General features: G+C 50.7%; 1 protein-coding gene across 1 annotated transcript in view; it reads right to left on the bottom strand.

Annotated features, from left to right (window-relative positions):
- The window catches only part of SYN3 (synapsin III), a gene marked incomplete at its 5' end in the record, with an annotated part of 352341 nt that overhangs the window by 54400 nt on the left and 274463 nt on the right, over window positions 1–23478 (bottom strand). Inside the window, one exon of the mRNA XM_079775841.1 lies at window positions 8017–8079. Coding sequence (XP_079631967.1) covers window positions 8017–8079 — 63 coding nt within the window. The remainder of the gene's footprint in view (window positions 1–8016; window positions 8080–23478) is intronic.

Below are 23478 nucleotides of genomic sequence, written 5' to 3'. Positions count from 1 at the left end.
CCTCCCTCTCCATTACCATGTTATTGGGCCACCCACTCCCACTTAAAATGCAACAGTGCCAGGAAAGCTCCTGAGTGAGTCAGCCGGTCACTTGGAGCTGATGACAGCAGCAGCCCTGGCCAAGCAGGGGTGTGCGAGACGCTCGGGCTGGTGGGAACATCGTGTGTAGGAGCTGCCACCTCAACCTCCCAGAACAGACAGGCTGTCTGCAGGGGCGACTCAACCCCGTCAGTCGCCACTCCAGGCTCCTTTTAGAAGGACAGCAAACCCCGTGCAGGGAAAGTGTTAGGCCACCTGGGTTGGGGCTTATGAAGCTGTGACCGTGGATATGCCCTTCACCTCTCTCAGCTCTGGTGCTGGAGCCAGACTGCCTGTACCCCAACGCTGCCACTTACTCCCCGAGCCTCAGTTTCCTCATCTGTAAAATGGGGTTTCCAATAGTATCTTTCTCATGGGGTAGCTATGAGGATTGCACTCAATGACTGGATATATATATATATATATATATATATATATATATATATAAAGCACTTAGGACAATGCCTGCATTGAGTAAATTCTAGAGAACATTAGCTTTTATTATTATTGTGGTTATCCTATATAATAAAAGCCTAATATGCAAATAGACTGAACGGAGGAACGACTGGTTGCTATGATGCACACTGACCACCAGGGAGCAGATGCCCAATGCAGGAGCTGCCCCCAGCCCGCAGGCTCCAGGCCAGCCAAGGTGGGTGCCAGTAGGGACCCCCCCCAATCACCCCGCCAGTCACTCTGCAGAGGGAGGTGACTGGCAGCGGAGGTGGGGGGGGGGCATGGCTTAGGGGGCGGGGCTAGCGAGTGGTTGGTGCCAGGCCCGCCAAGGCAGGTGCCAGCGGGGGCACCCCAATCACCCCGCCAGTTGCCCCACAGATCGGCTCTGATCACGGGCCAGGCCTAGGGATCCTACCCATGCACGAATTTCGTGCATCGGGTCTCTAGTTATTATTACAATTGTTATTGGGCCAAACAATCTCAAAGGTCTTTCTTTCCCTTCCTGTATTGTTTTTGGAGACACTTCCCTACTGTGTGGCCTTGGGTAAGACCCTTCTCCTCTCTGGGCCTTAGGTTTTTATCTTCCAGGTGAGATGCTGGACTCAAACCCTGAAAGTCTGAAATAAGGATAAGGCGGGTCCCCGGGTGCGGTCAGTTTGTTATTGCCCTCCCTCCTGAGGACCCCACTGAGATAAGCAGTCAAGGAATCAGAATATTTATGCTTGCAGCGGATTTTTAAATGCCCATTTACTGAGCATTTACCAGGCACCTCCCTACACTTTGGGAGATTCTTGTCCCCAAATTAGAGAGGAGGAAATTGAGGCACAGAGAGATTAAGCAATTTGTCTAAGGCAGTGGTCGGCAAACTCATTAGTCAACAGAGCCAAATATCAACAGTACAACAATTGAAATTTCTTCTGAGAGCCAAATTTTTTAAACTTAAACTTCTTCTAACGCCACTTCTTCAAAATAGACTCGCCCAGGCCGTGGTATTTTGTGGAAGAGCCACACTCAAGGGGCCAAAGAGCCGCATGTGGCTCGCGAGCCGCAGTTTGCCGACCACAACCAGCAAAAGGTAAACCCACATTTAAACCAAAAAACCTGACTGTAGAGTCTCCAGACTTTACCCCCACACTCTGCTGGCAGTTGGCCTTGCACTTGGCTTCTAATCCTTTGATGGTAACATGATCTTATGCCATTCATTTCAATGGACTGCTCTTAGTATTGATTGAAACAGTGGATTCTCATTCTTTAAGATAATGTAGGAATCATCTCCATGATGTCTTAACCTTTCGGAGGGTCACAGGCCCCTGTGAAAAGCTGAAAAAGGTTATGCACTCTCTTCCCCGCAAAAAAATGTTCACACCACATACACAGATTTGTCTGTGTCAGGGGATTCAAACATCTCAGGCTAAGAATCTCACGATGATTACATTCTCTTGAAACTCTCCAGTAAGTATTCATCTTTGCTAAATTCTGCACTGATGAGAACTTCTTGCCTAAAGGGCCATCCATTCCATTAACAACCACCTCTGATTGCTAGAAAGTTGCTCCTTCAACACAACTGACATTCCCTTCACCCTGACTTTGCTCCCTGCTTTGCCTACTAGATGTCGTAGAGAATCAGTCCAATCTACCTCTCCACAAAAATTCTCCGTGTTTCTGAAGATGCTGGCCAAGATGCCTCTTCCCTTCTGCTCAGCTCAAATTTCCCTCGACTTGCTCACCTGTCAGTGTCTCTCTCAAACACCCAGGACTGATGCACAGCCCAGAACCCATAGTCTTCTGGCCATGGACTGACCAGGGCATGTCTGGATCTCAGATCTCCATTAATATGTCCCAAGAGTGGGTGACATTCTGAAAACCTTATTTGACTTCAAAATATAACATATCAAAGCTCTGCACAGTACAGAAGCGACAGTTCAATGAGCTATCACAAAGCAAACACCCACATACACTCAAGTCAAGAGCTGGACCTTCACCCTCATCTCCGTGAGCACCCTTCCCTCCCCCATGGGGATAATGTCGACACTTTTATGGTAACAGTGTTCTTGCTTTTAAAAAGGTTTTATTACCCAAGTATGTATCCCACTTTAACACTATAGTTTAATTTCCCTGTTTTTTATTTTATTTTATATAAATGGAACATACAAATAGGAATTCTTTTGAATCTGACAATGGTGTTTGTGAGATCCATGCACGTTGGTCTGTATAGTTGTAGTTCATTCATCTTCCTGGTGGGGCATTTTCCATGTGTCTGAATATACTGTAATTGATGAATCTATTCTATTATTAATGGACACCTGGGCTATGTCTGGGTGTTGGCAGCTGTGAACAAGCTGCTATAAACACTGGTGTACACATGCAGGCATTTAGGCTGGGCATAATGGAAGGAGCTTCTGTGTGCCTTCAGCTTGTGGATAATATCAAGCTGTATTTCAAAGCAGTTGTACAGTTCAGACTTTCACTAGGGATGTGTGTGTGTGTGTGTGTGCGCGCGCTTGCGCTTACGTGCGTATGTGTTCTAACTGCTCCATGTCATCGTCAACACTTAGTATTATTAACCTTTCTAACTTTACCGATTCTGGTGGTTGTATAGTAGCATCTCTTGTGGTTTTAATGAGCATTTCCCTAATGAGTCATGAGATTGAGCCCATTTTCATCTATTTATTGGGTATTTATGGAGTAGAGGTTTTGGCCACTCCTTACTCATCTGACGCACACTGAAGTGGCAGCCAAATGAAATAGTCTCTGACAGATGCTGTTGCTCAGGCATACCTCTCTGATGGGCTTCAGATGGGTTTTGGGCCCCAGAGCAGGTCTAAACATTCTTTTTTTTATTTTATTAATATATTTCACTGATTTTTTACAGAGAAGAAGGGAGAGGGATAGAGAGTTAGAAACATCGATGAGAGAGAAACATCGACCAGCTGCCTCCTGCACACGTCCTACTGGGGATATGCCCACAACCAAGGTATACGCCCTTGATTGGAATCGAACCTGGGACCTCTCAGTCTGCAGGCCGACGCTCTATCCATTGATCCAGACCAGTCAGGGCTGAACATCCTTAATAATAATGGCAGCTAATATTTATCGAGAGCCCACTGGGTTCCAGGCACTGAGCTTGATAGGCATAGTGTCTCTTAATCCTCACAAGTTTATGAGCTTGATACTATTATCTTCACTTTACACCAGAAGAAACTAAGGTAGGGAGGCTAAGTAATTTACCTAAGGTGTCACAACCAGCAGGCGGGGTAACCTAGATTCAAATCAATGCCCCTTGCAACTATAACATAAGGCCTCCCAAAGATGGAAACATTTAACTAGATTACATTTTTTAAAGGTTAAAAACTGAGTAATAAAATGAAAATGTAACCATCAAATGGAGAAAAGTAGTTGCAAACTATGACCAAGGATTAATGTGTTTAATATGCAAAGAGTTTTTACAAATTAATAAAAGGACAAGTATCTCAATAAAGAAATGGTCAGGTAAATCTGGGAAATTCTGCTCACTTTTTCATGTTCTTTTATCCCTACAATGTATATTAACAAAATTCATGACTCTGAGAAGTTCTGCAATAAGATTTATTTGAACACAGCGTTTTTCAAACCTATAATTGTAATTCTTTGGGACAGACTTTGGAGCATGTTGAACTCTATAATAATGACTGCCTCCTCTGGTTTACAGTCTGGTAAAACTTTCAACAAAGGAAAAAGGAAATGAAATTAGTCTTGTCCAGGGTTTCTCAGCCTTGACACTGCTGACATTTTGGGTTGTATAATTTTCTGTTGGGGGTGGGGGGCTGTCTCAGGTCTTGGAGGATGTTCAGCAGTATCCTTGGCCTCCACCTGGTAGATGCCAGATGCCAGTAGAACCTCTCCCACCCCTCGCTGTAACAACCCAAATTGTATAGACATGGCCAAATGCTGCCTGGGGGCCAGAACCATCCTCTGCTCATATGAACCATTGGCCTAGTTGGACTTATTTTTGAAGAACTCCTGGTGTTCCCCATGATCACCTCCTACCTAAGTGCTCCCCAAACTGCACGGTGTTTGATTCCTGTGCCTCGTGACACCTATCGTGCTTGTTTTAATACAAGAGGGTATTCATCCATCTCTTTCCTTCAAGTCGTTCTTCTTTGTTGGAATTCCTTACATTCCCAGGCACACCAAACCACCACATTTCCCCTGAGGTAGAAGCTTTTTTCCATCCTTCCACCCCCTAGGTGGAATGAAGCTCCTTCCTTCGAGCCACATTAAAATCTTCTTCCTTCTGTCCCCCCACGGCCCTGCGCAGCCTTCCAGCAGATCTCCAACACACATTGCATGTAATCCTTTATGTGACCGTCTCCCCAGTTCAGTGAGAGCAGAGACTGGGGCCTACTCATCCTCTGATTCTTGGCACAGAGCAGGCCCCCATCAACACACAGGAGCAGAGGGGAAATAGGATGGACGGCTCAGTGATCGCACGCACAGGGCGCCAGGTGGGCTCCCAGCAACACTCAGTTCATCCGCAGGCTCTGCCAGTTTCTCCCAAGACGTGCTCTGCTTGGCTCCAGACAATCTCCCTTCTCGAGAGGAGCTGGAAGTACCATAGAAGGTGGCAATTTTGTTTTTCTCTCTCTTGGCCATGAATATGACATCATCTGCTCAGCCGGCGCGTCCAGACCGTTTCTGACAGTTTTCTCATTCCAAACAGCAAGAGGAAGCCCCTTTCCCTTGCTCTCAGCGTTTCCTTAAACCTCAGTTTATTCCGGTTGGTGACGCTTTCCATCCTTGGAGATGCGTCCTCCTTTCCATGTGTTCCGAGTCCCTGTTGGGCCTGCGTTTCTCAGAGGCACCCACCTCCGCCCCCCAGCACCGTGTCAGTCTCTTTAAGCATTTCCTTCCTTTTATTTCCTGTCTGGGATGATTTTAAGCTTTAGAAACAGAATTTAATTCTTGGGAACCCTCTAACGTTACAAGAATTGTCCAACATGGTGGCAGTGGGTGGAAAGAAAGGGACAAGTTGGAGAGACATTAATAACGGGCAAGCAAGGACTTGATGGCCATTTGGACATGGAGGAGGAGAGGTGATGACTCCCAGGGACAATGGGAGGACTGGCGGTTTCTGCTCTAGATACGGTCACGGGAGGAGGAGGAGGAGGAGGAGGAGGAGGAGGAGGGTGTCTGGGAAGATCATGGGAATGGTCTGCAATGTGTAGAGTCTGAGGTTTCCATGGGAGACAAGGTGGAGATGCTGAGGGGGGGACTGGATATGAGTCTGGTGCTCTGGATAGGAAGTGTGATTGGGGGCCGGCTGTTGGCGTGTAGATGCCGCTGACGATGGAAGAGTAGATGAGCGCTCAGATAGTGCATGGTGATGGAACAGACGGTGAGAAATGGAGCAGGAAGAAAGGTCCTGGGAGGACACAGAAGCAGTGGTCAGAGGGAGAAGAGGAGAGCCAGGAGTTCCCTGGAGGAAGGGTTTCGGGACAGAAGGGATGGCGGCAGATTTAAATGACGTAGAGAGCTCGATTCAGCAAAAGTGCCCGTTGGGTTAGGTCCATGGCCGGCAAACTCATTAGTCAACAGAGCCAAATATCAACAGTACAACGATTGAAATTTCTTCTGAGAGCCAAATTTTTTAAACTTAAACTTCTTCTAACGCCACTTCTTCAAAATAGACTCGCCCAGGCCGTGGTATTTTGTGGAAGAGCCACACTCAAGGGGCCAAAGAGCTGCATGTGGCTCACGAGCCGCAGTTGGCCGACCACTGGGTTAGGTTATTGAGGACCAGGGGGAGGGCAGCCTCAACAGAATTACGGGGTTGGGAGGAGAGGCCATGGGAACAGACACAGGGATGCATCAAAACAGGGGCTCACTCATCCATTCAGTCCACCAACAACCCGAGGGGCCACTGTGAACTGGGGCCCTTAACGAATACAGTGGGGGGGGGGGGGGCGGTGCAAACAGGCAAAGCCCCACCCCCACAGTGTGTACTCTTTTTTTTTTCCAATTTTTTATTAAGGTATTATATGTGTACATATCTTACCATTGCCCCCCCCCACCCCACTCCCATATATGCCCTCACCCCCCAGAGTTTTGCGTCCATTCGTTATGCTTATATGCATGCATACAAGTCCTTTGATTGATCTCTTATCTCCCCCATCTCTCCCTAACCTTCCCCCTGTAACCTTCCCCTCTTTAGGGAGATGTAGCATGGAGGGAGATGCAGTTTAAAGATGATCATTGGAATGGTCATCATCCCACAGATGAGGAGGCAAGGGAAGTTAGATGGTAACTGGCTCAAGTTTAGGACATCAGAGCTGGGGTCATGGCCTGACCTGCTGGGCTCTTTCCATTCTTTGCTGCCTGAAGGGGATGGAGTTTAGGTGGGAAGTGATGATGCAGAAGGAACACAGGGTGGGGAAGAACAAAGGTGTAAGGTGCAGGATTATTTGCGGCTGGGTGGGCCTTCTCAGAGCAAGGTTGCTACTGGCTTCTGCTGTCCTTGACCTAGGACCCCTGCATTGGACTTGGTGCTTGGGCTCAGGTCCCTCCAACAGGGATGGCAGGCGCTGAGACCTACATGTTCTCATGTGGTTCTATTGGTGCCAGAAGTTTGAGAGGCGGCCTGTGGTAGCCACTGCCCACCACTTCCCCACACTCCCGCCCCCTTACCAAGGAGTAAATCTCCATTTCCTGTGGAGACCCTCATCGGTATGGTTTGAGTGGGGCTGAATACATCTCCATATCCACTTGTTCAGAGTGGGCACAGGAACCCAAGCAAGGCCGATCAAGGCCCCTCCATGAGGTCAGACATAGAGATGCTTAAAGACCAGGTGGGCCACCCGTAGCCATGCCGACTGTCTGAAGAACACACCAAGTAGAGATGAGCAGAGTCAAGAGATAGAGGAGACTGAGCTCTGTCAGTATCACTTGAGTTCCTGAATCCAGCACTGTCCTAATCTATCACGAACTATTCTAGACTTCCTGATGGCTCGGACCAGTGAATTACCTCTCTCCCCCAAATGGGAGTAGCGTTTCTATATTTGCAATGGAAAGAATCAGACCAATATGTCAGCTGCGATGGTGTAAAATACATCATCTACTTTCACAGAAGCTAACTGGCTCCAGGGACTTCCTCCATGGAGCCCGATGTATTAGCCACGTTCTAGATGTTAGCCTGGCAGGTGACAAAGCCATGAGCTTACAGCCAGCCATGGCATAGATGATGACAGGTACAAAAGAATCACCTTTTACAAGATGCTTTACATTCATTACCTGAAGCCACAATCACAGGAGACAATTAGCTAGCAGTTCCAGCTTGGTTTCAGCAAGTCCGGACAGAGCAGGAGAGAGGTTCCAAGCTCCGGGAGCTCAGAGGAAGGGGGCTGGGCAGGAGGGGGAGTGCATTTTGGGGGTGGTGGGGGACAGACAGAGAGGGGAACAGGGTGTCTGTATGAGTATGAACATGAGTGTGAGAGCTGCTTCTCATACCTTTCCCATTCCGGCGTGGGCATGTCCCAGCTTGACCACCACGGGGAAGTGAGGGGCTGTGAGCTGGAAGAGACAAGAGGGAATCACTCATTACCATCTCAGAGCATCTCCGCCAAGGCGCTGGGCGCTGCCTGTGAAACATTCAGAAACATTCAGTCATCTGACACCCCCAGGAATCCCCACAAGGATGCTTTGACAGGTGGTCATCCTGCCCGCGGCTCAAATGCCAATGCTTCTGGCTTCCAAAGGAAGCTCCCGCCCTTCAAACCTGTCTGCCTGGGGCATCCACCAATCAGAGAGATGGCAGAGGGAAGCAAACTGACCGGTTTCACATCCTGGCTTGTGTGACCTCTGCCAAGCTACTACATGGATCTGTGCCTCAGTTTCCTTGTCTATGAAATGGGGATGATGAGTAACGATCCCATAGGGTTGCTGTGAGAATTAAGTGAGTTACAGCATGCGAAGCACTTCCGTTGTGAGTACCAAATGAATGGCAGCTCCGTTATTCCTGTTACAGTGCTGCCTTATGTCATTTCCCCAACAACCTTCAAATATCTGGAAATTCTCATTCCCTCTCCCAAGTCCTCTCCAGGCCACCCTGTGAGGTTTCAAGACCATGGGGCCATGCCCACCAAGGGGCACATGCATTTATTGGTCACACCGTGCGGGGCGCTGTGCTGAGCAAGGTGCCTGGTGTGATCTCCAACCGGCCTCACTGGTTCCCTGTTGCCTCCCCAGCTTCCAGAACACTGCTGGCCCAGGAAAGGCATCTGACACGGAATCTGGGTGTCGGGGAGAAGGAAGAGGCAAGTTGGGGCCAGATTATTGGGGGTCTTCAAAGCTGAAGGGAGGAGTACATGTGGCTTGGATGGGCCTTGGGGAAGTAGCTCAGCCTGGGGACAGGAAACCACCTGCCAGCTGCAGGATGCACTGTATCAGGAGAGCCCGAAGGGCCAGACATCGATGTGGAATTGATTAAAACTGACAGGAAGTGCCACTGCCTGGGCCTGGACTGGGATGGGGACAGTGAAACATTTTAAAATGGAAATAACAGTTTTCAAATGACCATAGACATTCAAGAAGAGGACTGTTCACAACCTCATCACCTAATCAAACCAGTGTATTGGCCCACACGACTTTATAATCCTCATTTATAGATCCAATTACAAAATGGGGTACTCTGCAATATATTAGAGATAGAATTTTACACCTGTCTCCTCATTTAACATTATGCATGAAGCTTTTTTTCTATTTTTGCCACCACCTTCCCTGCCCACCTCTCTTATCTCTCTCCCCATCTCCCCAGCCTGGCTGACTGATCTCACCTGTGGGTGTGTGTGGTGTGTATTCCTGCCCATCACTCATCAAGTTCAACCTCTGCAAGCATGTACACACACACACGGTTGAAGCTGACACTTAGGTTCTCAAAAATGGCTCTTTTCACTTGCTATCGCACCATGCAGAGCCCCTGTCCTACATCAATAGGTACCTTCCCAGCCCAATGGTTTCAACAGCTTCACACTATTCCACAGGCTGCAATTCTTCAGCCATTTTTCTATTAATGGACATGTGTGTAGTTCCCTCTCTGCCACTCAGGAATGACCGCTAAACATCGGTCCACAGGTCCTTATAAAAGCATGTCTTAATTCTTAGAGGCCAGGCCAAGAGCCCTTGCAAGGGGAGAATCGGCAGAATTTGGAGACATTCGGATAGGTTTCCAAAGTCACTTGTTAGAGCCCAAGAGATGAAAGTGGGCGCCATGGTGTTGCACACCGGGTGAGTCCACTCACCACAGCAACTCCCAGGCTAATAGCAGCTACATTTACTGAGCATCTTGTAAGAGCCAGGAATGGTTCTGGGCACTTTATGTACAGGGGTGGGCAAAAGTAGCTTTATAGGTGTTTGTATGGAATATAATACAATAATAAATAATAGTACAAGAATAAACTCTGTGTTTTTTGTACTCACAACTGTAAACCTACTTGTGCCCACCCCTGTTAGTTAGCATTCTTCCCTTTCCCCATGCGATGGAGGAGACGTCAGAGGCAGGTCATTTATCCAAGGTCGGATGGTTAGAGCGTCGGGGCTTATCCCTGGTACCCAGGTCTGGTCTCCACTCCCCAGCCCTCTCCCTTCCCAAGCTGTTCAAATGGGCTTCAAAGGCCATTCCCACTTGCAACATGCCAGCCCCTTCCCGAACACAGGCAGGTCACGGAGAACAATAAACATCTTGTCGGCTATTTTCTCTCTTCCCTTCCCAACAATAGCTTTATTAGTTTCCCTGGGGATGGCAAGCCCTGCACCAGCTTCTCACAGGCTCCCCGTCCCCGCTCACATGCCCCGGGGGCCCCAGAGTTCAGCACTGCCCAGTGGCATGAGCAGCCTAACATCCGGTGAGAAGGGGCAGATCAATTTTTGAAACCAGAGATCCCCACCCAGATAAGGGCCCTATTCAACTCTCCCAAGAAATCAAAATCAGTGGGGGTGGCCCAGTGCCCGGGCTGGGCATTCTCCTGGGGGGGTTGGAGGCAGAGCAGAGCGAGCCCAGATCAGCACTGTGTCAACCTCGTCTTCACGCCCGGGGATGGGGGAGCTGGGACCTGAGGGGTCGGGGCCACTTTCCAATGAAGGAGGCAATTCCCTCTACATCCGTGACGTTCTGGAGATTTAAATCCCGGCTCAGTGATAGAGAAGGCAAGGCCTGGAAGAGCCTGGAGGAGCAAATCAAGGACCCAAGGAGTCTGGGAAGATTTCAAGGAGGAGCTGGACCTCTGTGCCATGCCTGGGAGGCTCTGCCTAGTCTAGTTCTTGCCGACCTCTCCGTTTCATCATCTGTTTCTCCCCCTCCCCACCCAACCTCTGCCTACAGCTATGCTCCACCCCCAAGTCTTTCAGTTCTTTACTGCATGGGCCACACTCCACCCTGCCACAGGGCCTTTGCACATGCTGCTGCCTTTCTCTGAAAGACTCTTCCTGACACTCTTCTAGGCCAGTCCCTTCTCATAATGAGGTCTCAGTGGAAATGCTCTGTCCCCAGAGAGGTCTGCCCTGGCCACCGGTCTAAAGGAGGTACTCACTACTTGAAACTTAGATGTCAGTTACTAAATGGTCATGGCCAGTGGAGTTAGAGGATGCCCAAGGCCTGGCACAAGCAGCATGGCAATCCATACCAGTTCCCACACCCTCACATCTATGATCTCAGGGACATGGTGACCAGGGTGGGCAGGGGGACGTCAAAGGCCGATTGAGAAGACTCAGCCACTCCTTGGACGTGGGCAGAGAAGGGACGAGGGGAAGGAAGCCTGGTGCCCAGGTCATGAGCAGGAAGAGTGATGACCCCTTTGACAGAAATGGGGCAGCCCGGAGACGGGCTTTGTTATAGGCATTTAAAAAAGATTCTTTCAAAAGGGAGAACAGAGACATCCTGACAGCTGCTTGATAAGCCTTAACCTTGGTATTGCAGCATCTGACAATCTCCTTGGAATTTAGGGGTTGCACATAATGGCGCTCCTGTCTGAGGGAGGGGGAGAGACAAGACAACCTTTGGCAACCCTTTCTAATCCTTTAATGTTGTGACAAACCTACAAAATGCCACCTACGTGCCTGAAGCATGTAAAGAGAAAACAGTTCCTCACCACAGCCTACAGGGCTCTGTGGGATCAGGCCCCTGACTGCTTCCCCAACCCCATCTTACCTGTGGTCCCCATCCGCCTTATCAGCTTTCTCTCTGACCTTGACATTGGCCTGGCTCCCGCTGGCCACAGGGCCTTTGGTCGTGCTGTTCTCATCACCTGGAATGCTGCCCCTGCTCCTCCTATCCTTGCTTCAGGTTGCAGCTCCAATGTCACTTCCCCAAGAAGCTGGCTCTCACCTCCCTGCCTGCGTAGGTCAGGCCCGCTCACCTCTCTCTCCTTCTTAGCACGTCTGCCATTTTTAAACTTATTTGTGCGATTGCTGGACAAATGTCTGACCTCCTCACTAGACTGTGGAAGCTGTGGGTCTGTGACCCTTGTTCATCATGAACCTTCAGGCTTCTCCTGCATGACAGACCTCCTTCTGAACTTGGCCTCCAGGTGGTCCTGCAGGCACCTCCAACTCAACAGTTCCAAGTGATCTCATGAACTCCCATTGAAAATACCTTTTCCTCCTCTTATATCCTGACATCAGTCAATGGTCCCACCACCCACCAGGTGCCCAAGATAGAGGTCCCACCTGCCTCCTGCCTTCGTGGGTCTGCCCTACACCCAGCTCTGGGACCCAGGAGGGCCCACGACACAGATGAGGTCTGTGGGCTCTGCCCCGTGTAATGCTCTCTGCCCTTCGAATCCCACCTCTGAACCCTCTGTATCACCTCCTCCTACGTTTAGTGTTTCTTGGAAAAATACTGGCAGCATATTTAGAAAAATCCAACTAAAACTGCCCTACCGAAATACAAACATCCTTTTCTCTTACATTTCCTGTTTCCCTGAGAAACGGAATGGTCAAAAATAAACCGATAGCAATATTTGTCTGCAAATACGCGTTTCTTGTTCTCGCCCGTGTGATGTTTATGGCACAGACGGGTTCAGGAGGCCAGCCCGTCTCCCACGAGACCCTCCTGGGTACCCCTCACATCCTGAGCGCCACAGCGCCACCGGGGCGGGGGTGGGGGGGGGGTGGCGCAGGGTGTCTGAAGGACCCAAAGTGCCGAAGCCCATCCTGAATCCCATGGCTGTAAGAACCAGGTTTCCATTGCAAGATTCTTTTATTCCTACTCTTGTTCCGGCTCCATTTATAGACGGAGAAGAAGTCCCCTATACAAGTCAGACGATCCCACTACGGGAACTTCGTGTTCCTCTTCTTAGTGAAAATAGCTAAATAATAATAGCAATACTTCAGTACCACTTTTTTTTTTTTTTGGCTTTAGTTTATGCTCACACATGTAATCTCTTAAGATTAAAATGAATAAAAATTTGGTTAAAGTTACTCTTGTTGGCATTGCATAGAAACGATATTGCTTCATTGGGGTGCTAAGCAAAGGGAGCTATTTCCTCTGGTTCAGAGAAACTCTGTGGGATGCCCTAGAAGAAGGAGGAAGGGCGAGTGGAGGCCTTGAAGCCAGACGGACTTCAAATACTGTTGGTGTCATTGCCTCCTGGGGTGCCCTCGGGCACGTGTCCTAACCTCTCGGGGTCTCCGTTGCTTTATCTGTAAATGGGAACAGGCCCACCAGCAACTAAGGCTATCATGAAGTTTGTATGTCAAACACATGCTCTGAATGCTGGATCCCAGCCAGAGATGCTCTGGGGTGATTTGAACTAACATTCACGTAAAATCATTCTCCAAAAAGCCAAATTACCACCTGATACCTCCCTGGACATTTTTTGTCTTCTAAAGCTTCCCATTTTGTACATGCATTGTCAAAACTGCTTTGAAATTATTTAAACATTTATCACTAAATGGATACAACGGGTTGATCTGATCTTTCTTAAATATACTGACACTCTACCTGATTTTTATCCTGTAAATTTTGCATAACCAGCAGCTTTATTGAGACATAATTCACATGCCCCAAAACTCACCCTCTGTAATGTGTGTGATTCAGTGTTGGTAGTATGTTCCCAGAGTTGCGCAACTATTGCCACTATGATCTCATTTCAGAACCTTTTCATCACTGCATACCTATTGCCAGTCACTCCCCATTCATCCCTCCAGTCCCTGGCAGCCAGTGGTCTATTTTCTGTCTCTATAGATTTGCCTGTGCTGGAAATTTCCTGTAAATAAAACCATACAACATGTGACATGCCATGGCTGGTTCTTTCATGTGGTATATGTTCTCAAGGTTCATCCATGTCATGGATATATCTGTACTTCATTCCTTTATATTGCCCAGTACTGTTCCCTCAGATGGATGGTGCCTGACTTTTATTTTATTTATTATTTATTTATTTTTTAAAATATATTTTTATTGATTTCAGAGAGGAAGCGAGAGGGAGAGAGAGAGAGATTGAAACATCAACGATGAGAGAGAATCATTGATCGGCTGCCTCCCGCACACTCCTCACTGGGGACTGAGCCCGCAACCCGGGCATGTGCCCTTGGCCTGAATCGAACCTGGGACCCTTCAGTCCATAGGCCGACGCTCTATCCACTGAACCAAACCAGCGAGGGCGTGCCTGACTTTTACATACATTTTGGAATGGCCCTGAATATGTATTTCCAGCGATCGCAAACTGTGAAGGCAAATGAATGTCTTAGCAACTTCCAGTGAAGAAGGATAAGGCTTTGGCAATGCCAGGGGTCAGAAGTACTGACAGTGTCCAGCGGGGCATCCGGTGACTACAGTCCTCGGGAGGGAGGAGGGCTTTTCCTGGCAAACCAACACCAGCTCGCAGGTGCTTGCCTTCTGTGTGTCAAACCTTGCCGGCCTCATTCCCCACTGCTTTCAGCCCTTACCAGCGGGGGCCTGAGCCAGACCCTTAGTCCCTGATGGGAGCAAGGAAGATCTCTGCTTCTGGCATATTCTCACAAGTTGATAAAGCAAAGGGCTGATAGGAATGTTTAGGAGCCAAAAGCATCAATAAACATGGTTACTGGGCACCCATGAGCAGAGTGAGAGAGAGGAAATTTCCCCCCGTTCCCCCTCTCCCTTACAAAACCATTGCCCCTTCCTCCTGGAAACGACCTTCATGTCCCCAGTGTCATGGTGAGGGGTGAGCAGGAGCCCGGGCGGCCCTGCAGGAGCTGGTCCGAAGCCTCCACTGCAGGGTCTGAGGCTCAGGACCAGCAGGGAAATTTCCACCGTCTCTCACACGGGAAAACTACCAAGACCCCAGCAGACACTGGGGCCTTGTGTCAAAGGACGAGACATGTCCCTGGATGTAGGGGCTCCTTTAATGAAGGCGTCATGCCGGCCACCGATGACAGAGGCCAGCAATTATTCAGTGTCTGCAGGTGGCGGCCCAGAGCAGCTGAACAGACGCATCTCATTTAATCCTCTCGAAAGCCCTGTGAGAACGCTAGCACGAGCCCTCGTTCACCAGCGAGAAAAACAAGACGGAATTAAATATCCTGCCCAGGTTGGCTGAGGCCAGAGTCCATGCGTTAGGGCCAGACTGCCTTTCACACCAGCCCCGGGGTACACAGAGAAGACCCAGGCCCTACCCTCAAGGGGCGACAGGCTGTCGGGGGCAGCAGATTTATAAACAAATGACTTTAACTCAACAATGCAAACATTCAAGGGAAGTATGAAGAAAATGCTGCAGAAGCAAAGAAGCTGAGTGGTCATCTGTGGGAGAGGAAGGTGTTTGGAAGAGGTGTCATGGACAAGAGGACATTTGCATTGGGTTTTGACGGTCAAGCAGGAGTTCGCCAGGTAGAGGAAAGAGTGACCCAGGCAGAAGTATCCACAAGGGAAAAGGCACAAAGATGTGACCGTTCCTGGAGGACTCAGGAAACATCAGGGCCAAACACAAGGGTAGAAGGACGGGGGGCGGGGGGGGGGGGGGCGCATCTTGGGCGAGCGAGACTGGCCAGGGTTTCACATTCAAGAAGGACCTCAGTTTGGACTCTTTCATGCTCTCACCACACAATCACTGTATTGTGTGTGTGTGTGTGTGTGTGTGTGTGTGTGTGTGTGTTGAAAACACTGGTTTGTTCAATGCACAAATTCAAACTAGACCACAAAATTGGTTAACTTGTTTTGGAACTTTCAAAAACAAATCTGGAGCCTCAAAAAGTGGGCTGTCCTCATCTTTCATGAATACATACCCAAGTATTTTCAGATGAGAGGACATAATGTCCTGGATTTGCTCTAAAGTAATCCAGTGTGGGCTGGGTTTACAGAGGTGACAAGATGGGTGATGGGTATATTAAGGGTCGTCATTTTACTCTCTCCACCTTTGCATATGTTTGGACATTTCCATAACAAAACAGTTTTTTTAGAGAGCACCCCCTTACTCTGAGGGGTTCTGGGGGAGCCCCAGGATGTCCCTCACGGTGAGAGAGAAGGATGGATGATGGAGAAAGAGGGAACATGGGGCCGAGAAAGTAGACGGGAGACAAACTGTAAAAAGTCTTGTAAACTATTCTGAGAGGTTTGGAATGAACCTCCCCCTCACTAGTGATGGGGAGCCCAGTGCAGACGTTTTAGTAGGAGAAGAACCCCACTAGATCCACATTTGGGAAAGAACACTTCTAGCTGGTATCGGGGAGGGGGAGGGTTGGGGTCAGGGGAGGGCCTAGGCCAAGCCTGTAGAGACCAGCTGCGTCTCCTCTACTCGGTCCCGGGCTGTGCCCCAGGAGGGCCCAAGCTGAGACAGTGGCCCCGGAAGCAAGGAAGGACGGGTCTGAGCAAGACCTCTTTTACCTCTGTCTTCCCAGCACCGCACCCCGTCGTGGTTACTTATCACAAAAAGGTATCACTTCTTGCAACATAATGAGAATTACTTACTGGTGGTCTCTCTGATGGCTGCGTGTAGCCAGACCATGCCTACCTCCCTCCCTTCTTGGCCCCAGACCTGGCACAGTGCCTGGCAAGAGTCACCTGTGGAGTGAATGGATGAATGTAAAGCACAGGGCCGTCTCTGGTCCCTAAATCAAGAGGGACACGTGGCATCAGCTGGGGACCAGCTCCAAGTTCCTCGCTTATTCTGCCCAGGCACCCTGCAAGTCATTGTGGCCATTTTGCAGCTGGAAAAACTGAGGCTCAGAGAGATTAAGAAGCACCCCCCCAACTCACCCAGCATGACACACGACACACAGCAGCCCCTCAATCAGTGCCCGCGGGTTGGACTGAACTGATGTGAAATCACAGGACACCACTCCCACTGCCTGGGGTGGGCGAGGAGGGTTCCCGAGGAGAAAGCAATTTCCTCTCCGCGCAGAGCTTCCAAAGGGCCGCGGTTTCTCCGCGGAGAGGGGGACGGGAAAAACAAACCGGGCGCATGGTTTGTCCATTAACATGTCAGCCCTCGAAATGTACGTCTCCATTTCTCTCTTGGCTCCCGGGCGAGGCGCTTCCTCCATTTCAGATGGCTGGTGTTTTCTCCCTTCTAAAAAAAGCCTCTGGAGGCTTTGGAATTAGGCAAATGAGCACGGGCAACATTCGCCTTTTTCCTCTTTCATTTGAAAGGCGCGTGGCGTGCCAAGGGGCCGCTGGACGGAATGTTCAGAGGCCTCATAATAGAGCGACAGAGGCTGCCAAGCTCCTAAGTCACTAACCAGACAGGACAGTCTCAGCCCTTGGGACTTAGCGACCCCTGAGCCAGCACCACGAGCCCCCAGCAAGTGAGCAGAGGGCCCGCAGCCCGGGGTCTCAGCCGGAAAGGACACCCCTGCCTCGAGGACCTGGAAATTGCAAGAGGCCACGGCTCCCTGCGCTCCCTGTCTGAGAGCCGCCTGTGAGGGGGGACGTGGGAGCTCTGTAAAACTTCAGGGAGTCGGTCCAAGGCCAATGGCTCCTTCTGAACGTCGGGTTACTCAGGCGTCTAAGTGAAGGGTGCGGAGAATAGAAGGCTCTTAAGCGCAGGTGTCTACCGACCATCTCCTCTCACCGATGCCCTCTCTCCAGGATCTGTGACCAGCAGCACCCATGGCACCGGGGCTCTTGTGAGAGATGTTAAATCTCAGGCCCCCCCCTCCAGGCCCCCTGCTCCGGTTCTGCAGATGCTCAGGTGATTCGTGGGCAGGTTCAAGTTTGGGGAACACGGATCTCCTTACCCATGGGATCTTGGCTACGTCGCTTTGCATCTCGGCTTTGGTTTATTCTTTTATACCGAAAGGCATTCACTTAAATGGCTTCTAGACCTGAAGTCCTGTCATGTTCAAGGCCTGCTTAACAAATACCAGCCTTTGACCCCAAATGTCCATGGGAGCTCCCTCCCTGTTCCGAAGTCTCAGGTTCCGCATTGGTCAGGTATCAATGAGCAGGTGTTCGGGAAGGGTCCCTGGGCCGAGCTGTGCTAGGGGATGTGGAAGTGTGGGCATGACCAGCATCCTGGATGTTCCAGGGCAGCCCCATCTGGAAATACTGGGTCACATCGCCAACCCTTGAATCCCACACTTGGCTTGTGCTCCAACACATGCTGATTGACTGACTGCACTGATGGCCCCAGCTAACGGCCTCCCTGCATCCATGTCTTTTCCAGGTGGCGCTACAGGTCCTTCCAACAAGAGGTCGAGTCTGTTTTGCCACCTTGAACCTGAGATGGCCTTGTGACGTGTTGGCCAGGACGCCACAGCACAAGTGATGTCGGGGTTCTGAGCCTGGTGCCCTGGGCACAGCGTGAGAGTGGCAGGGGAGTGGCTTTGCTGGGACACCCACGCTTGAGGGTGGGTGATGCTGAGGCAGGGTAGCACTGTCCCGAGAGCCAGGCAAGGCTGGGTCCTCGCTACCTTGCTCCCTTCGTCTTTTGCTTAATTCTTTTTTTTTTTTTTTATATGGAACGCTTCATGAATTTGCGTGTCATCCTTGCGCAGGGGCCATGCTAATCTTCTCTGTATCGTTCCAATTTTAGTATATGTGCTGCCGAAGCGAGCACTTCCGCCTCTTGCTTTGGGCAGGAGTGAACCGGAAACTCGTTCACACTAGGGTGAAAAAGACTTTCTCCAAGTTTAACCCCTGTTAGGCATTTAAAAAAAATATTTTATTGATTTTTTACAGAGAGGAAGGGAGAGGGATAGAGAGTTAGAAACATGGATCAGCTGCCTCCTGCACACCCCCTACTGGGGATGTGCCCGCAACCAAGGTACATGCCCTTGACTGGAATCGAACCTGGGACCCTTGAGTCCGCAGGCTGATGCAGGGGTCCTCAAACTTTTTAAACAGGGGGCCAGTTCACTGTCCTTCAGACCATTGGAGGGCCGGACTATAGTTTAAAAAAAACTATGAACAAATTCCTATGCACACTGCACATATCTTATTTTGAAGTAAAAAAACAAAACGGCAGAAACACCCGCATGTGGCCCGCGGGCCGTAGTTTGAGGACGCCTGCCACTGAGCCAAACCGGTTAGTCAGGGCCTGTTAGTCATTTTTAAAAGGGGGTCGATGGCTTTGCTAAAAGACGAGCTCTAACGGAAAAAGAAATCTCAGCCCGAGGCTCAGCAGGACAGCCTGGGTTTTGTGGCTGCGGTTCCCACACGGCTGTGTGGTGGTGCCTGCCCAGGGCACCCGGCTGAGAGGGCGCGGAGGGGACTCGGTCCAGCCCATCTTCACCTGCTGAGCCTGCTCCTGGGGCGGCTGCTTTTCAGCTTGAAGGGAGCACTGCCTTTCCTCACTCACCCCAGGTCTCCATACACGTGCCTCCCCAGTCTAGAGAGAAGGATAGAGGAGCACTAGGGGTGGCCAAGAGGGACACACAGCATCCACTGGGGACCAGCTCCATGCTGAGCGCTGCCCGCTGCACTTGCCCTTTTATGTGCTGGTTTATCCTGCCCGGTAACTCTACAAGTTAGGTACTATGACGGCCATTTTACAGATGGGAAAACTGAAGCTCAGAGAGATTAAGAAGCATCCCCCAAGTTCACCCAGCTGAGAAGTAGAGGAGAAGGCACCCTGACTCAGTTCTGTGTGCCCATCCTGATGCCCAGGGGAAACGTGCCAGAGTTGAGAGTGGTGACCGGTAGGGACGAGTCCTGGACTCAGATTCAACTGCGCCTGCTTGCCCTTGCCATCTCATTCCCTCCTGGACAGAAAGGATGGAGTGAGCTGTGTAAGCACAGGCTGGGGGGCGGGCGGGGGGGTGCGCTCCGAATTTCCGCAAAACGCCCTGTTTACTTATCGTTGCACAGCTGGGCTGGATTAGTTCAGCTTCATAAATAGCTTTCGAAAACCCGCGGCTGGAAAAGTCCGATTTGCCCTGGAGAATGCACAGGGGCCCCACCCACACGCACCAGCGGCCCTGCCATGCGCCCGTGCCTGACCGCTCCAGTTTGTGGCCCATCTCTGTGTCCTTCTTTGGGCCTCAATAAAAAACAACAACAACAACAAAAAAACTCTTAGCATTTTCCCCACCCCATCCCCACTTTTGTCCAGCTCTAGAAAGGCCAGATTGGAAGAAGCAGCCGAGAAGAGGAAATGCCTTTTAGGCGGAGCTGCCTGGACTTCCTTTAGCTTCCCGCCTCATTTCCATGAGACCTGGATCTTGAGGACGCGAGGGGCTGGATTTGGGGCCATGGGTGAAGCCCAGGCGCCTTCATTCCTGAGGGGCAGCTGAGAGGGGCCCCGGGGTGGCCTCAGAGGGCAGCCGGAATGTGTTTTCTCAGTCACACTTCGGTTAACATTCCAGAGAGTCACAGCCTGGAGGGACTCACAGATCACAAAGGCTCTACCCCTGGGTGCAAGGGGGCTGCGGACCTCCAGAACCTGCACGCAAAAATGTTCCTTCGCACAAGTGAGGGGAGAGATTGGGTGACTTTCTTTTGTTTCTAAGAGGGGGCTGAGATAGATGCTCCCCACCTAAAAGTTAAGAACATTGGACACTTGTAATTGATCTTGTATTTTTGTAGAAGGGGAAACGGAGGCCCAGAGAGGAAAGTCTCATGATCAAGGTCACCCCAGTGACCAAGTTCAGATTAGAGCCCCCAGAAGTATAGTTTAGGAGTATGTGTGTGTGTGTGTGTGTGTGTGTGTGTGTGTGTGTGTGTGGAGGGGTGGGGGTGGGGGTAGATAGGGTCGGGGGGGAACTCGCTCTTCCTAAACATATTTCCCCAAATTGAGGCCTTTTCAACAGGGCTTAACCACAAAAGGTTGACCAGATAGCTGTCCTGAGAAAGATTAGAGGCGCTAGCAGAAGTGTGAAGGCAAGATTGTGAGCCATGGAGAAGGTAGGTAGTCAAAGGTTGATAACCATTTGCCGGGTGCCTTCTTGCCATCCCACCTGCCCTGACATCTTCTCTGGGTCCACTCCCCACAATTCCTGCCCTCCAGCACCTCCAGGGACCTGCCAAAGGGTAGATCCTTTGGGTTATATAGCGCAGATCTGCACCAACCAATGGCAGCCCCCAACTTGCCCACCTAGGCCCAGCTGGCATACCTGGATGTGCCCCTGGACCCCTGGAATCCAGGAGTGCTACATCCCAGTTCATTGCTTTTTCTTCCTTGCCACTCATTCAGCCCATATTTATCGAGTTCTCAGCTCTATCCCAGAGGCCAGGGTACAGCAATGAACAAGGTTCTGCCTTTATGGAACTTATTCAAACTGAGAAAACTGGGGACATCTTTATAATAATAAGAGGCAACATGCCCTAGCCAGTTTGGCTTGGTGGATAGAGCATCTGCCTGTGGACTGAAGGGTCCCAGGTTCGATTCCAGTCAAGGGCACATGCCTGGGTTGTGGGCTAGATCCCCAGTGGGGGGCATGCAGGAGGCAGCCGATCCATGGTTCTCTCTCATCATTGATGTTTCTATCTCTCTTTCTTCTTTCCTCTCTGAAAAAAAAAAAAAAAAAAAAAAGAGTAAAAGCGGGTCCAGGGTGGGGTGGCAGCACTCTGTTGGTAAAAGTCTCCCCGTTGAGCTTTGTGGTACCCCCTCCTTCCCCAAGAGAGGGTTCAGATGGGAAGAGATGACAGTAACGCTCATTGGTGCCAGATACGACACCCTCCATCTCACAGGGCCCTGAGGTTTTCCCAACCCAAGGACACTGCGGAGTCCCGGCTCCTAACAAATGATGCTCGTGAGCATGCGGCCCTTCCTTCCATGAGGCAATCCTCCGAGGCCTTTGCCAAGACAAAGTGTTTGGCCTTCTGCCTTGAAAGTTGATCTTTTCCGAGTCTGATGATTGCTTTTCTGAAACACAGGGGCAATGACATCATCGCTCCTTCCCTGGCTTGGGGAGCTGATGGTCAGCATGAAGTCAGGGTTTGGCACCGTGCCTGCTCTTTGCCAATGCCCAGGGAGGTCCGGGGTGGGGGCCTGGAATGAAGCAAGCTTGTGAGGGAGGGGGGGGGGTCTCCAGAGGCTGGGGGTGGGGGTCACTTTCCAATCTGTCGCCAGCATCTGGGTCTGCCCTGCTGCACACATGGAGGCAGCATTCGATGCGGGCTGAGTTGATATTCAGTAACTACGCACCTGTGTGGCCAGGCCAGTTGTTAAAATATTTTTTAAAAAAATATGTTTTTTTTTCTATTTTCTTTAGAGAAAGAGGAAGGGAGAAGGATAGAGGGATAGAAACATTGATGAGAGAGAAACATCATTGATCGGCTGCCTCCTGCATACACCCTACTGGGGATCAAGCCTGCAATCTGGGCATGTGCCCTGACCAGGAATTGAACCAGCGACCTCTTGGTTCATGGGTTGATGCTCAACCACTGAGCCACACCAACCAGGCCAGTTGTTAAAATATTGACATGCTTTCCTTCCCATTGGATACCATTTGCTGGGGTACCTTCCTACCACCCCACCTGCCCTGCCATCTCCCCTGGGCCCACAATTCCTGCCCTCCAGCCCCTCTGGGGAGTGTCCGGCAGGCAGTCCTCCGATGGTCAGCGCCTGTGTGACACCGCAGAGAAAGTGTGGCCACTCCTCCTCACAAAGGGATGGGAAAGCTTTGGCTTGTCTCTGTGTGGCGTGGCACCCGCAGGAAGGCACTGCCAGGTGAGTGAGGGCCAGGCCCGCCTCTTAGGCTCCTGGGCCTGGGCCCTGCCAAGAGGAACGCTGTGGGGCCCGTACCTGCAGGACCAGGGTTAGCATCTCCTCTGCAGCAGGCGGGAAGGCACCTCGGGGGGTTCCACTCCGGCCACTCTATGTACCGAGGAGACCGGGCAGCTCACAAAGGGGAAGTCATTGGTCCCAGCCAGCGAGTGGCCATCGAGCCCTCTGACTGCCTTTAGGCCATGATCCTCAAGGAGATCTCTCCCGTCCCCACAGGGGCCTGCCTTTGGGGTGAAAGGTCACGATGCGGACGTGATCTCTTTCTTCCAGCTAGAGCACAGCTTTCCCAAGAACGAAAAGCAAGCCAGTGCCACGCAGTGAGAGGTCTGGGCCAGGGCGGCCAACCTGAACGCTCGAGGGGCCAGTGCCTGACGGATGCCAGGGGGGAGGAGGTGGTATCGCCGCCACGATACCCAAGGCGAGCTAAGGTCCTGGCGCCAAAGACCAGGAAGACATTCTGGACATTCTCCACGGGCTCCCTTTGCACCCATGGCCAGTTTAGCGGAACACCCACCCTGTTCTCTGGTGGGAATGGACTTCCGCTTCAGCCCCAGCAGGGCGTCGGCCGCATCGCGTGACGGAGGAACCTGGCGTGGACCTACTCGGAGGTTTCCACTCGGCAGCGTGTGGGCCGATGTGGCCTGCAGTTCTATGTCATTGGTCTGCTCAGGGTCTGTGACTTTTTAAAAAATTGAATAAGTTGCCAACAATAATGAAGTGGGAGATTTTATATAAACACTCGGATACTGGGCTTTTCTTGAGCAATTATTGGGGCTCTGGCTACCTGTGTGTTTCTGCAAGCAGAGCTGGCTCCTTTTATTATTATTATTTT

Source organism: Cnephaeus nilssonii, assembly GCF_951640355.1.
Source record: "Cnephaeus nilssonii genome assembly, chromosome: 6".
Taxonomy (NCBI): Eukaryota; Metazoa; Chordata; class Mammalia; order Chiroptera; family Vespertilionidae; genus Cnephaeus; species Cnephaeus nilssonii.
The sequence above is the reverse complement of the archived record's forward strand: the minus strand, read 5'-3'. Positions and strand labels throughout refer to the sequence as shown.